Source organism: Bombus bifarius, unplaced genomic scaffold, assembly GCF_011952205.1.
Source record: "Bombus bifarius isolate JDL3187 unplaced genomic scaffold, Bbif_JDL3187 scf7180000009116_frag, whole genome shotgun sequence".
NCBI lineage: Eukaryota > Metazoa > Arthropoda > Insecta > Hymenoptera > Apidae > Bombus > Bombus bifarius.
In genome coordinates, this window is record NW_022884909.1 from 1,127 (window position 1) to 17,083 (window position 15,957).

Here is a 15,957-nt window from a genome sequence, read left to right on the forward strand (position 1 = left end):
CCTGTTCAGCGGTCCATCCCCGGGTTCCACATGTTCAGTTGGAGTGTGTTAAGTTGCTGGCCTATGTGCTGGATCCACGGCTGAATTACCCGTGGATCACTAGCATCATCGGTCGGCGCCATCGACCGCGACTCGTGTAAGTTTCGAACGGCGAAACAGGAATCGAGATACCTCGGGGTTATCTCGTGTACGGGGGTACGTCGTGTAGGTTTGTTAGTTCTTTCGAGAGATCGCGATCTCGTTCGTTTCGGGCGCGCCGCGATTTTTTCCTTTATCATCTGATTCGTCGGGCATTTTCTTGTTTACCCATTTTTAAGGGATACTTATTTAGATCACGTTAGAGTTTATAACTTTTCAGTATCTTCAATATCGTACAGTGTCGCAAAAATAGAACGATAACTAGTTTAGTACAGCGACTCGTATGCCCCTTCTGCGAGACACGAAATGGTATATACAGTGTCCGTAGCTACATTTTCTTCCTTTCATTCCAAGTTGGATAAATGTGTGTTTGATACCGAATGATGCCAGTAGGGATGCGAATTATTGTACGATATTTGTACTGATCGATGTAATCGTTGTGTGGGAGATGGATGTTGCGTTACGTAGGCTTTGTTCTACGTTTGTAAAGATTCATGTAAGCGCTGCGTCGGGGATATGTGTTTCGCAGTTAGGCTACGAAACAACTATTTCCATACGCAGGCCCATGGTTAAGTAGAGTCAAAACTCGACATTCTGCCAACAGGTTGAATGTCGAGATCGATGTGTAGTGCTACAAATACCCATGGGCGGGTCTCGTGCGTAGTCACCTCCTCGTGGTGAGACCTGGTAATTGGCATCCTTTTCCAAAAATTAATCAGTTGATTAATCTTTGGAAAACGACGCCAAGCTAAGAACTACGCAACAGTCCAGTTTGGATCACCAAAAGCCTCTAAGAGAATTTTGGATGATCTAGACTGGACTGCACCGTGGGACATCGTTGGACACCGTGGGACGTCGTCGGTCCAGTGTGGGTCACCAAATGCCGCGAAAAGAATTTTGGATGATCTACACTGGACTGCAACGTGGGACATCGTCGGTCCAGTGTGGGTCACCAACTGCCGCGAAAAGGATTTTGGATGATCTACACTGGACTGCAACGTGGGACACCGTGGGATACCGTCGGTCCAGTTTGGGTCTCCAAAAGCCTCCAACAGAATTTTGGATGATCTAGACTGGACTGCATCGTGGGACATCGTTGGACACCGTGGGACGTCGTCGGTCCAGTGTGTGTCACCAAATGCCGCGAAAAGAATTTTGGATGATCTACACTGGACTGCAACGTGGGACGCCGTGGGACAACGTTGGACACCGTGGGACAACGTTGGACACCGTGGGACACCGTTGGACATCTTTGGACACCGCTGGACACCGTTGGACATCGATGGACACCGTTGGACACCGTTGGACACCGTTGGACACCGTTGGACACCGTTGGACACCGTTGGACACCGTTGGACACCGTTGGACACCGTTGGACAACGTTGGACGCCGATGGACACCGTTGGACACCGTTGGAGAACATTGGACGCCGTGTGGGATGCGTACGTTTTTGTCTTAATTAATCGTAAGGTAGATACATATGTCAAGTGCATTGTGAGCTCATTCTGTACAGCGACATTTATCCACCTTAGAACGAAAAAAAGAAAAATCTCGTCTCCCATCACTCGCTTACCTCACAGTACTTATTGCACTCGCGATTTATCGGTTCGTGATCACTCAGTTCTTTCAAACCGTAGCGTGACGTACTCGCTCGCGCGTATTCCGCGTACGTGCGGGTCAACGTGCACTGGACAACTCCTTGGATTCGTAAGTCGCCCCAAGGACACCTCTGTCTGGGTGACTGCTCGACGACTGCTCGACGTTCGCATCGTATCGCGGGAGTTGTCATCGCGCCGGTGATGCTTGCGAATCTGTTGGGGATTCAGTCGTGGATCCGCAGTCCTGTCCGATTGGTACTTTGGTACTCGGTCAGGGACCTGCAATTTCACGTCCTCCGTAATTCTGTTCGGGCCCGCGGGACTGGACCCCACTGTTCAGTTGAGGTCAATGCCTTCGTAATCCTGTTCAGCGGTCCCTCCTCGTGAGTGGACCCCACTGTTCAGTTGAGGCCTCTTGCCTTCGTAATCCTGATCAGCGGTCCATCCCCGGGTTCCACATGTTCAGTTGGAGTGTGTTAAGTTGCTGGCCTATGTGCTGGATCCACGGCTGAATGACCCGTGGATCACTAGCATCATCGGTCGGCGCCATCGACCGCGACTCGTGTAAGTTTCGAACGGCGAAACAGGAATCGAGTTACGGTCAATTCTTGGGCTTTCCGCGGAACCTCGGGGTTATCTCGTGTACGGGGGTACGTCGTGTAGGTTTGTTAGTTCTTTCGAGAGATCGCGATCTCGTTCGTTTCGGGCGCTGCGCGATTTTTTCCTTTATCATCTGATTCATCGGGCATTTTCTTGTTTACCCATTTTTAAGGGATACTTATTTAGATCACGTTAGAGTTTATAACTTTTCAGTATCTTCAATATCTTACAGTGTCGCACAAATAGAACGATAACTAGTTTAGCACAGCGACTCGTATGTGTCTTCTGCGAGACACGAAATGGTATATACAGTGTCAGTAGCTACATTTTCTTCCTTTCATTCCAAGTTGGATAAATGTGTGTTTGATACCGAATGATGCCAGTAGGGATGCGAATTATTGTAGGATATTTGTACTGATCGATGTAATCGTTGTGTGGGAGATGGATGTTGCGTTACGTAGGCATTGTTCTACGTTTGTAAAGATTCATGTAAGCGCTGCGTTGGAGATATGTGTTTCGCAGTTAGGCTACGAAACAACTATCTCTTTACGCAGGCCCATGAAGTAGAGTGAGAACTCGACATTCTTGCCAGTAGGTTGAATGTCGAGACCGATGCATAATGTTGAATAACTCATGGGCGGGTCTCGTGCGTAGTCACCTCCTCGTGGTGAGACCTGGTAATTGGCATCCTTTTCCAAAAATTAATCAGCTGATTAATCTTTGGAAAACGATGCCAAGCTAAGAACTACGCACCAGTCCCGTTTGGAACACCAAAAGCCTCTAAGAGAATTCTGTTCAAACTAAGTGATAGTCGAAACTAGTATTAAAGAAGTGTGAATTTAGTCTTAGTTTGCAGAAACTATTGAAATGATAAAAATGGATATCGTATTAAATCGGCAAAACAATATCGCCGCTACAGTATCGCTTTATTATAAAATAATTTTACATCTCTGCTTCCAATGCTTAAAAACTGTTTATGTAAATGGGACCCGAGCGTAGTTACATCCTCGTGGTGGGTCCCGGTAATTGGTATCGTTTCCCAAATAATAATACACCAAGAACTATTTTGAATATTAGTATTATTATTTGAGAAACGATATCAAGCTAAAAACTACTTCAATATAGTCTGGTCTTGATCATCCAAAATAGTTTTGGTGATCTAGACCGGACTAAGACCCCCCCGCGGGGGCGCCGTGGGACATTGTGGGACATCGTGGGACATCGCGGGACACCGTGTGATGCGAGCGGTTTAGCCTTAATTAATCATAAGGTAGATACCTATGTTAAGTGCATTGTGAGCTCATTCTGTACAACGACATTTATCCACCTTAGAACGAAAAAGAAAAAGAAAAATCTCGTCTCTCGTGATCTCCTCGCTTACCACATTGAAAAAATTGTTCCCACGAGTTATCGGTTCACGGTCGCTCAGTTCTTTCAAACCGTAGCGTGACGTACTCGCTTGCGCGTATTCCGGGTACGTGCGGGTCAACGTGCACTGGCCAACTCTTTGGATTCGTAAGTCGCCCCAAGGAAACCTCTGTCTGGGTGACTGCTCGACGACTGCTCGACGTTCGCATCGGATCGCGGGTGTTGTCGTCGCGCCGGTGATGCTTGCGAATCTGTTGGGGATTCAGTCGTGGACCCGCAGTCCTGTCCGATTGGTACTTTGGTACTCGGTCAGGGACCTGCAATTTCACGTCCTCCGTAATTCTGTTCGGGCCCGACTGGACCCCACTGTTCAGTTGAGGTCAATGCCTTCGTAATCCTGTTCAGCGGTCCGTCCCCGTGAGTGGACCCCACTGTTCAGTTGAGGCATCTTGCCTTCGTAATCCTGTTCAGCGGTCCACCCCCGGGTTCCACACGTTCAGTTGGAGTGTGTTAAGTTGCTGGCCTGGCCTATTTGCTGGATCCACTTCTGACTTACCCGTGGATCACTAGCATCATCGGTCGGCGCTATCGACCGCGACTCGTGTAAGTTTCGAACGGCGAAACAGGAATCGAGTTACGGTCAATCCTGGGGCTTTCCGCCGAATCTCGGGGTTATCTCGCGTACGGGGGTACGTGCATACGTGCATTGTCACCTCCTCGTGGTGAGACCTGGTAATTGGCATCGCTTTCCAAAAAAATTAATCAGTTGACTAATCTTTGGAAAACGATACCAAGCCAAGAACTACGCACCAGTCCAGTTTGGATCACCAAAATCCTCTAAGAGAATTATGGATGATCTAGACTGGACTGCACCCTGGGACACCGTTGGACACCGTGGGACGTCGTTGGTCCAGTATGGATCACCAAAAGCCACGAAAGAATCTTGGATGACCTACACTGTACTGTACTGTAACGTTGGACGCCGTGGGACAATGTTGGATAACGCTGGACGCTATTGCATTGCACACTGTACTGCAACGCTGGACGCCGTGGGACAACGTTGGACACCGTTCGGGTTAGGTTGGGGTTAGGTTGGGGTTAGGTTGGGGTTAGGTTGGGGTTAGGTTGGGGTTAGGTTGGGGTTAGGTTGGGGTTAGGTTGGGGTTAGGTTAGGTTGGGGTTAGGTTGGGGTTAGGTTGGGGTTAGGTTGGGGTTAGGTTAGGTTGGGGTTAGGTTGGGGTTAGGTTGGGGAGCACGAGGCGGGCATGGGTTCCCGGGGCATAGGACCATGCCCTGGGAAACCCCGATGGATCTGATGTTCTCTTACAGTCGGGTGGCGGCCGATCGGTGCCCTTGGCACCCGTCGGTTCGCCGATCCGGTGCGGAGAACTTCGGAGAAGTTGGCGGGCCCATGCCTGTCAAGACCACTCACCTCACCTTCTCGCGGGGCTCCCTGTCGCCCTGCACCGGCTTCGACCGGGGCAGGGTGCGAAAGAGTGAGTGGCACCAGGACGGAGACTTCGACGACGACCTTGGCGAAAAACAAACAAAAAACATGGAAATGGAGAACAGAAACGACAACGTTTACGGTGCAGGGGAGGGATACCCCAGTACCGGCGCAGTCGTGGGTAGTGAAGTGGGCCCCGCTGCGTCGATATCTCGCGACCACGGCCGTTCGAGGGTGGACCGTCAGGCCCCCGGACGCGTTTATACGACTGGCGACGGAACAGCAGGAGAGAGGAGGAGGATAACCACAGGAGGACATCCAGAGGATGACAGGACGGAGACCGCGGAGGAGCCTCCGAGGAAGGCGACGAGACGTTCGCCGAGAGCCGCGAACAGGTCCGAGTACGTTTTTCTCGCGCCGACCACGATGGACGACGGTACGACACCGTTGGCGGGGGGATCGCGGGGGCGGGCGAGGTCCGACGACGAGGAGTCGGTCGCCTCGTTCGCCTCGCGCTCGTCGCTGGCTTCGATGGCGTCCAGGTGCAAGAGGAAGAGAACGGGAGCCACGACAACACCGGAGGTGTCGGAGGAGTTGGAGGTGCAGATGAAGACGAGCTCCCCGGCCGAAATCAGCGCGGGTTTGACGATGCACGTGTCGGAGATAATGCACGTCGCGACGACGTCGTCAAACCTGAAGGGGACCTACATCAGGTCCCTCAAAAACGCGGCGAGTTATATCACCGCCGCCTGGAACGAGGAATCCGCGAGGAGGGCGAGGCCAGCGCGAGGCGCCGGCGACGACGTGGACGCGAGGCTGTCCGTGCTGGAGGGGGAGAACGCGGCCCTCCGCCAGGAACTGAGGAGACTGGCCGCCCACGTCAACGAGTGCCCGCGATGCGCCGGCGCGGCGCCCGAATACGTCCGCCCGCCGTGGGAAGGCGGAAACGACAGGACGCGGCTGGACGCCCTGGAAAGAGCGGTCCGAGAACTGGGACCCTCCATTCTCAGGACAATCGAGGAACGATTCGGGGACGCACGACGGCAACGCACCCCCGAAGGACGACCCAGCGGGGACCGCCCCGTCGACCCTCCCGCGGCCCAGCCGACGCCGACCCGAAGGGAACGGGAGGACGGCGGATGGGAGTTGGTGGAAACAAAGAAGAAGAGGAGGAGAAACAAGAAGACGGCGAACCGGACGAAGGCAGCCGTCGCCGCCGCCGCCGGAGCAGAGGCGGCGAGGAAAGGATCGACCGCGCCACCACCGAGGCGGGTACAGCGGCAGCAGCAACCCCAGCCTGGCGGCGCGACGGGCGCACCGAAGGCGAACGCCCCCGCGACGCAGAGAGGACCACCGCGGGCACCCAAGGTGGTCACGCCCCCTCGCGCACCGCGAACATCCGCGGTGACCCTGACGTTAAACGAGGGAGCGAGGATGTCGTACGCCGACGTCCTGGAGGCAGCGAGAACGAGGATTCCGCTATCGGAGCTCGGGACGGAGCGCCTGGAGATGAAGAAGGCGATGACGGGCGCCATTATAATCCAAGTTCCCGGCGACAAGGACAGGGGAAAGGCGACGCTACTGGCGTCGCGGCTGGCCGAGACCCTGGACCCGACGGCGGTGAGAATCGCCACCCCGACCAGGATGGCGGAGCTACGCGTGACCGGGATAGACATCTCGGTCAAGAAGGAGGAGCTGCGGAGAGCACTGGCCTCGGCGGCGGGATGCGGCAGCGCGGAGGTGCAGGTGGGCGAGATCGGCGCCACCAGAGGCGGCCTCGGGTCGGCATGGATCAAGTGCCCGGCTGCAGGAGCCCGCAAGCTGGCCCAGGCGGAGAAGATAGCCCTGGGCTGGTCAACGGCGAGGATAAGGGCCGTGCCGAAGCGCCCGTTGCAGTGCTTCCGGTGCCTGGAACTGGGGCACGTGCGCGCCACGTGCGTATCCGGCGAAGACCGAGGGCACCTGTGCTACAGGTGCGGCGGGAGCGGACACCGCGCCAGAGGCTGTCCCGCCTCCGCTCCCAAGTGTCCGCTGTGCGAATCGCTCGGGGCGCCCGCGAATCACAGGATGGGCGGAGAGGCATGCAATCCCCCGAAGGTCAAGAGGAGGAGACCGACCCGCCAACCAGCAGCGGTAGCAGCAGCAGCCGCCGCGGTACGGACACCAGGAAGCGCCGCCGAACCACCAACAGCAGCGGCGGATGGCCGGGAGGAGGCCATGGAGGTGACGGCATAGTTCAAGCGCCTGCTGCAATGCAACCTCGGTAGGTCGAGACGAGCGCAAGATCTGCTCGTCCAGACCATCCGGGAGAACGAGGTGGCCCTAGCGGCGGTGGCCGAACCGCACCGTATACCCGACTCGCCCAACTGGATCGGGGACCTGGACGGATCCGCGGGGATAACGTGGACGTCGGCCTCGTGCGTCTCGCTGGACCGTGGCAACGGCTTCGTCGCGGTCGAGTGGCTAGGAGCGGCGGTGGTGGCGGTGTACGTCTCTCCGAACATCGACCTGGCCGCGTACGGGGACTTCCTGGACCGAGTCGGCGAGTGCATCCGAGGATGCCTCCCCCGCCAGGTGCTCGTGCTGGGGGACTTCAACGCCCACTCGACGCAATGGGGAAACCCAAGGACCAACTCCCGTGGAAGGATGCTCACCGACTGGGCAGCGAGTCTGGGGCTCCTGCTGGCGAACAGGGGCTCGGCGAGCACCTGCGTGGCGTGGAGAGGATCCTCCGTGGTGGACATCACGTGGGCTACCCCGGAGTTGCTCAGGCGAATCCGCGACTGGAGAGTGGCCGAGGGGGTGGAAACGCTGTCCGACCACCTCTACGTACTGATGGAGGTGACCCTGGGGACCGAGGACGCCGGGACGATACGACGACGACCGGGAGAGAACCGTCGCCGCCCGCCGCCGCCGCCGCGATGGCGCCTGAAGGAGATGGACAAGGAGATGCTGCGGGCGGCCACGACCGTGTCCGCCTGGAGCTGGGACGCCCGACGGACGACCGAGCGAGGAAGTATCGACGAGGAGGCGGAGGAGCTCCGAAGATACATGACCGCGGCGTGCGACGCCTCGATGCCGCGCTCCGTCCCGGGGGGTGGACGAGACCGGGAACGTACTGGTGGACCCCGGAGATCGCCGAGATGCGAGAGAACTGCGTGCGTGCCCGCAGAAGATTTCTAAGGGCCCGCGTCGCAGACTGACGCGCGACGAGGAGGAGATTTCCCGCTTCTACGAGGAGTACAGAGAGGCGAGACGGACTCTTCAGCGGGAGATCAAGACCGCGAAATCTCGGTGCTGGACGGAGCTGATCGAGGAGGTGGAATCCGACCCGTGGGGACGGCCGTACAAAGTGGTCACCAAGAAGCTACGACCTTCGGCGCCCCCGCTGACCTCGGACATGGACCCGACGCTGTTGGACAACGTGATCGGGACGCTGTTCCCGCCGGAAGACAGGGACGCGAGCCGACCGGCGCCATCCTCCCCCTCCGCCGACGACGACGACGAGGAGGCGGCGACGACGACCGCGACGGGATGGAGCGAGGAGCTGCGAGTCAGCGACGAGGAACTCTTCGAAGCAGCCAGGAGGACGGCGTCCCGCGACGTGGCGCCAGGACCCGACGGAATACCGGGCCGAGCGTGGGCGGAGTCGATCGTCACCATGGCTCCACGCCTGCGACACCTGTTCGACAGATGCCTGGAGGAGGGCGCCTACCCCCGGACATGGCGGACGGCCAGGCTGGTGCTGTTACGGAAGGAGGGCCGCCCGCCGGACTCGCCGTCCGCGTACCGGCCGATATGCCTGCTGGACGAGGTGGGCAAGATGCTGGAGAGGATCGTCGCCGCCCGGCTGGAGGCTCACGTGACCCGGAGGACGCCCGGATGGCACGACAGCCAGTACGGATTCCGCCGCGGCCGCTCGACCGTGGACGCGGTGAAGAGGCTGAGGACCATGGCCGAGGACAAGGTCGCCCGAGAAGGGGTAGCGGTGGCGGTGTCGCTCGACGTCACCAACGCCTTCAATTCCATCCCCTGGGCTAGGATCGTGGAGGCCCTGCGACACTTTGACGTCCCGGCGTACCTGGTGGGGATCGTCCGCGCGTACCTTTCCGACAGATACATCGTCTACGCCGGAAGGGACGGGGAAGAAAGAAGACGGATCGAGCGCGGCGTTCCGCAGGGGTCGGTGTTGGGTCCGATACTCTGGATCACGGCCTACGACTCGGTCCTCCGATGTCCGATGCCCCCCGGGGCTGGAATGGTGTGCTACGCCGACGACACCCTGGTCCTGGCCGGGGGACGATGGTGGCAGGACACGGCGAACCGCACGGAAGACGCCGTGGCGTGCGCGATGGGCGCCATTCGGAGGCTCGGCCTGACGGTGTCGCCGGCCAAGTCCGAGGCGCTGTGGTTCTTCGACCAGCGACGAAGAGGAACGCCTCCCACAGGATCGACGGTGAACATCGGCGGAGAAGAGGTCCCGGTGAGACGCCAGATGAGGTACCTGGGTCTCACGATCGACAGCGGATGGACCTTCGGACCGCACTTCGAGCAACTGGTCCCGAAGGCGACGGCCGCGGCCAACGCCCTGTGCGGCCTCCTACCGAACATCGGCGGAGCAGGATCGAGAGTACGCCGACTCTACGAGGGAGTAGTCCGGTCCCGAGTTCTCTACGGGGCACCCGTCTGGGCCAGAAGCCTGGCGACCAGTCGCCGCAGCCTGACCTTGCTGCGGAGGCTGCAGAGGACGACCGCTATCCGCATCGCGAGAGGCTACAGGACGACATCGTACGCGTCGGCGACCGTGCTAGCGGCGTCCCCGCCGTTCGAGCTGCAAGCCCTGGCGCTCGAACGCGTATACGAACACCAAAGGAGGAACCCGACGCCATCCACCTCTGGCCAGCCGGCCTCGAACATCCGGGAGGAGGCGAAGAAGGAGGTCTGGGAACGATGGCGCTCGCAGCTGATCCAGGAGGACGCCGTGCGGCCGCACCGGGCCGTTCGCGCCGTGCTTCCCAACTGGGAGACGTGGAGGGATCGAGGCGGAGCACCGCTGACCTTCAGGATGACGCAGGTGCTCACCGGCCACGGAGTATTCGGCGAGTACCTGCTAAGGATTCGGCGAGAGGCGACGTCCGTCTGCCACCACTGCGAGGAAGAGGAGGACACGGCGCAGCACACGCTGGAGTTCTGTCCGGCGTGGGCGGAACCACGACGCGTCCTACGGCTCGAAATCGGCGAGAGCTTAGCCCCAGAAGCGGTCGTCGCGGCCATGCTCAGAGGGCGCCAGGAGTACGCCGCTGTCCGCACCTACTGCGAGCATGTGATGCTGGCGAAGGAGCGGGCGGAAAGGATAAGGGAACGAGCTCGCGACCCGTCCAGGACATCGCAGCGCCCTAGGAATACCGCGCGCCACAGGGGCGCGACGCCACCACCGGCGCCACCACGCCCGCCGTAGCAGCGCGTGGAAACCAGGAAGGGGCTTCAGGGGACGGGGTCCCAGGACGAAGCAGCAGGAGCGAGGCGCTAGGGGGCGTGGTCCCCCCCTAGCGGTCCAAGAAGAAGAACAGGACGCCTCCCTTCGACGAAAGGAGAGATAGACGCCCGGGGGTAACCGGTAGTAATTCGGGAGAGATCCCGGGTGCATCTCGACTCAGGCGTCAGGACAGGCCACCGTGGAGTTTTAGTCGGTAAGAGTCCGACACTACCCGCTAGCGGGTGTCCATGAGGATTTCTCCACGTAAAAAAAAAAAAAAAAAAAAAAAAAGGTTGGGTTCCAATATGGCGGCAAGTAGGACGGACACGTGCGCGTCGCTCCGTATTCCGTGACCGAAATATGTGGAAAAATCGAAGAGTGCAGTGGAAGGATTAGGGTGAAAGTGAAGTGCTAGTGGTGAGGAATAGGCGTGTGCAAAAAGTTTGGTGGAAATCGATGAATTAAAACTGTTATTAGAGTTAAAAGTGTCGGTGTTGCCACGAGGGAAGAGGCAGCCATCTTGGCGGCCATCTTGGCGGCCAGCGTAGTGACGCGCGACGCGGACGCGTGACGGCGTCTCGCGGGAGGCCAGTGAACTACAGTGTAGTGCTAGTGCGGTAGTTGCGAGAACTACGTTACCGACGGCGGAACAAGTTACCGACGTCGGAACTAGTTACCGAAGGTGGAACGAGTTACCCACGGTGGAAGTAGTTACCCGCGGTGGAACAGACCACTTACCTTACCATCTCGCGCGGCACACCTGTCGCCCTGGTCCGCATTCGACAGGGGCAGCGCGCGAAAGAGCGAGTGGCTCCAGGACGGAGATTTTGTCGATTACATTGGCGAAGACAAAAGAACAAACAAACAAACAAAGAAATATGGACATGGAGAAAATAAATGACAACGTTTACGGTGCAGGGGAGGGATACCCCAGTACCGGCGCAGTCGTGGGTAGTAAAGTGGGCCCCGCTGCGTCGATATCTCGCGACCACGGCCGTTCGGGGGTGGACCGTCAGGCCCCCGGACGCGTTACTACGACTGGCGACGGAACAGCAGGAGAGAGGAGGAGGATAACCACGGGAGGACATCCAGAGGATGACAGGACGGAGACCGCGGAGGAGCCTCCGAGGAAGGCGACGAGACGTTCGCTGAGATCCGCGAACAGGTCCGAGTACGTTTTTCTCGCGCCGGCCACGATGGACGACGGTACGTCACCGGTGGCGGGGGGATCGCGGGGGCGGGCGAGGTCCGACGACGAGGAGTCGGTCGCCTCGTTCGCCTCGCGTTCGTCGCTGGCTTCGATGGCGTCCAGGGGCAAGAGGAAGAGAACAGGAGCCACGACGACACCGGAGGTGTCGGAGGAGTTGGAGGTGCAGATGAAGACGAGCTCCCCGGCGGAAATCAGCGCGGGCTTGACGATGCACGTGTCGGAGATAATGCACGTCGCGACGACGTCGTCGAACTTGAAGGGGACCTACATCAGATCCCTTAAAAACGCGGCGAGCTATATCACCGCCGCGTGGAACGAGGAATCTTCAAGGAGGGCGAGGCCAGCGCGAGGCGCCGGCGACGACGTGGACGCGAGGCTGTCCATGCTGGAGGGGGAGAACGCGGCCCTCCGCCAGGAACTGAGGAGACTGGCCGCCCACGTCAACGAGTGCCCGCGATGCGCCGGCGCGGCGCCCGAATACGTCCGCCCGCCGTGGGAAGGCGGAAACGACAGGACGCGGCTGGACGCCCTGGAAAGAGCGGTCCGGGAACTGGGACCCTCCATTCTCAGGACAATCGAGGAACGATTCGGGGATGCACGACGGCAACGCACCCCCGAAGGACGACCCAGCGGGGACCGCCCCGTCGACCCTCCCGCGGCCCAGCCGACGCCGACCCGAAGGGAACGGGAGGACGGCGGATGGGAGCTGGTGGAGACGAAAAAGAAGCGGAGGAGAAACAAGAAGACGGCGAACGGGAAGAAGGCAGCCGTCGCCGCCGCCACCGGAGCAGAGGCGGCGAGGAAAGGATCGACCGCGCCACCACCGACGCGGGTACCGCGGCAGCAGCAACCCCAGCCCGGCGGCACGACGGGCGCACCGAAGACGAGCGCCCCTGCGACGCAGAGAGGACCACCGCGGACACCCAAGGTGGTCACGCCCCCTCGCGCACCGCGAACATCCGCGGTGACCCTGACGTTGAACGAGGGAGCGAGGATGTCGTACGCCGACGTCCTGGAAGCGGCGAGGACGAGGATTCCACTATCGGAGCTTGGCACGGAGCGCCTGGAGATGAAGAAGGCGATGACGGGCGCCATTATAATTCAAGTCCCCGGTGACAAGGACAGGGGAAAGGCGACGCTACTGGCGTCGCGGCTGGCCGAGACCCTGGACCCGACGGCGGTGAGAATCGCCACACCGACCAGGATGGCGGAGTTACGCGTGACCGGGATAGACATCTCGGTCAAGAAGGAGGAGCTGCGAAGAGCACTGGCCTTGGCGGCGGGATGCGGCAGCGCAGAGGTGCAGGTGGGCGAGATCGGCGCCACCAGAGGCGGCCTCGGGTCTGCATGGATCAAGTGCCCGGCGGCAGCAGCCCGCAAGCTGGCCCAGGCGGAGAAGATAGCCCTGGGCTGGTCAACGGCGAGGATAAGGGCCGTGCCGAAGCGCCCGTTGCAGTGCTTCAGGTGCCTGGAGCTGGGGCACGTGCGCGCCACTTGCGTTTCCGGCGAAGACCGTGGACACCTGTGCTACAGGTGCGGCGGGAGCGGACACCGCGCCAGAGGCTGTCCGGCCTCCGCTCCCAAATGTCCGCTTTGCGAGTCGCTCGGGGCACCCGCGAATCACAGGATGGGTGGAGATGCATGCAACCCCCCTAAGGTCAAGAGGAGGAGACCCATCCGCCAACCAGCAGCGGTAGCAGCAGCAGCAGTCGCCGCGGCAGGGACACCAGGAAGCGCCGCCGAATCAGCAGCAGCGGCGGATGGCCGGGAGGAGGCCATGGAGGTGACGGCATAGTTCAAGCGCCTGCTGCAATGCAATCTCGGTAGGTCGAGAAGAGCGCAAGACCTGCTCTTCCAGACCATCCGGGAGAACGAGGTGGCCCTAGCGGCGGTGGCGGAACCGCATCGTATACCCGACTCGCCCAACTGGATCGGGGACCTGGACGGATCCGCCGGGATAACGTGGACGTCGGCCTCGTGCTTCTTACTGGACCGTGGCAGCGGCTTCGTCGCGGTCGAGTGGCTGGGAGCGGCGGTGGTGGCGGTGTACGTCTCTCCGAACATCGACCTGGCCGCGTACGGGGACTTCCTGGACCGAGTCGGCGAGTGCATCGGAAGATGCCTCCCCCGCCAGGTGCTCGTGCTGGGGGACTTCAACGCCCACTCGACGCAATGGGGAAACCCAAGGACCAACTCCCGTGGTAGGATGCTCACCGACTGGGCAGCGAGTCTGGGGCTCCTGCTGGCGAACAGGGGCTCGGTGAGCACCTGCGTGGCGTGGAGAGGATCCTCCGTGGTGGACATCACGTGGGCTACCCCGGAGTTGCTCAGGCGAATCCGCGACTGGAGAGTGGCCGAGGGGGTGGAAACGCTGTCCGACCACCTCTACATTCTGATGGAGGTGACCCTGGGGTCCGAGGACGACGCCGGGAGAAGACGACGAGGACCGAGAGAGAACCGTCGCCGCCCGCCGCCGCTGCGATGGCGCCTGAAGGAGATGGACAAGGAGATGCTGCGGGCGGCCACGACCGTGTCCGCCTGGAGCTGGGACGCCCGACGGACGACCGAGCGAGGAAGTATCGACGAGGAGGCGGAGGAGCTCCGAAGATACATGACCGCGGCGTGCGACGCCTCGATGCCGCGCTCCGTCCCGGGGGGTGGACGAGACCAGGGAACGTACTGGTGGACCCCGGAGATCGCCGAGATGCGAGAGAACTGCGTGCGTGCCCGCAGAAGATTTCTAAGGGCCCGACGTCGCAGACTGACGCGCGACGAGGAGGAGATTTCCCGCTTCTACGAGGAGTACAGAGAGGCGAGACGGACTCTTCAGCGGGAGATCAAGACCGCGAAATCTCGGTGCTGGGCGGAGCTGATCGAGGAGGTGGAATCCGACCCGTGGGGACGGCCGTACAAAGTGGTCACCAAGAAGCTACGACCTTCGGCGCCCCCGCTGACCTCGGACATGGACCCGACGCTGTTGGACAACGTCATCGGGACGCTGTTCCCGCCGGACGACAGGGACGCGAGCCGACCGGCGCCATCCTCCCCCTCCGCCGACGACGACGACGAGGAGGCGGCGACGACGACCGCGACGGGATGGAGCGAGGAGCTGCGAGTCCGCGACGAGGAACTCTTCGAAGCAGCCAGGAGGACGGCGTCCCGCGACGTGGCGCCAGGCCCCGACGGAATACCGGGCCGAGCGTGGGCGGAGTCGATCGTCACCATGGCTCCACGCCTGCGACACCTGTTCGACAGATGCCTGGAGGAGGGCGCCTACCCCCGGACATGGCGGACGGCCAGGCTGGTGCTGTTACGGAAGGAGGGCCGCCCGCCGGACTCGCCGTCCGCGTACCGGCCGATATGCCTGCTGGACGAGGTGGGCAAGATGCTGGAGAGGATCGTCGCCGCCCGGCTGGAGGCTCACATGACCCGGAGGACGCCCGGATGGCACGACAGCCAGTACGGATTCCGCCGCGGCCGCTCGACCGTGGACGCGGTGAAGAGGCTGAGGACCATGGCCGAGGACAAGGTCTCCAGAGAAGGGGTGGCGGTGGCGGTGTCGCTCGACGTCACGAACGCCTTCAACTCCATCCCCTGGGCCAGGATCGTGGAAGCCCTGCGACACTTTGACGTTCCGGCGTACCTGGTGGGGATCGTCCGCGCGTACCTTTCCGACAGATACATCGTCTACGCCGGAAGGGACGGGGAAGAAAGAAGACGGATCGAGCGCGGCGTTCCGCAGGGGTCGGTGCTGGGTCCGATACTCTGGATCACGGCCTACGACTCGGTCCTCCGATGTCCGATGCCCCCCGGGGCTGGAATGGTGTGCTACGCCGACGACACCCTGGTCCTGGCCGGGGGACGATGGTGGCAGGACACGGCGAACCGGACGGAAGACGCCGTGGCGTGCGCGATGGGCGCCATTCGGAGGCTCGGCCTGACGGTGTCGCCGGCCAAGTCCGAGGCGCTGTGGTTCTTCGACCAGCGACGAAGAGGAACGCCTCCCACAGGATCGACGGTGAACATCGGCGGAGAAGAGGTCCCGGTGAGACGCCAGATGAGGTACCTGGGTCTCACGATCGACAGCGGATGGACCTTCGGACCGCACTTCGAGCAACTG

General features: G+C 60.5%; 2 protein-coding genes across 2 annotated transcripts; both read left to right on the forward strand.

The window, feature by feature from the left end:
• Nucleotides 1–4,992: 4,992 nt before the first annotated feature.
• On the forward strand, nt 4,993–8,334 carry LOC117213537. Its single transcript, XM_033458954.1, has 2 exons — nt 4,993–7,374; nt 7,450–8,334. The coding sequence occupies exons 1-2, from the start codon at nt 4,993–4,995 to the stop codon at nt 8,332–8,334; spliced, it is 3,267 nt and encodes a 1,088-aa protein (XP_033314845.1).
• A 3,171-nt stretch (nt 8,335–11,505) lies between these two features.
• Nucleotides 11,506–15,882, forward strand: LOC117213538 (the record flags this gene model as incomplete). The annotated part of the gene is made up of 2 exons (XM_033458955.1): nt 11,506–13,620; nt 13,696–15,882. Coding segments are annotated over exons 1-2 (4,302 nt in total), but the record flags the coding sequence as incomplete, so codon positions are not given.
• Nucleotides 15,883–15,957: the final 75 nt, after the last annotated feature.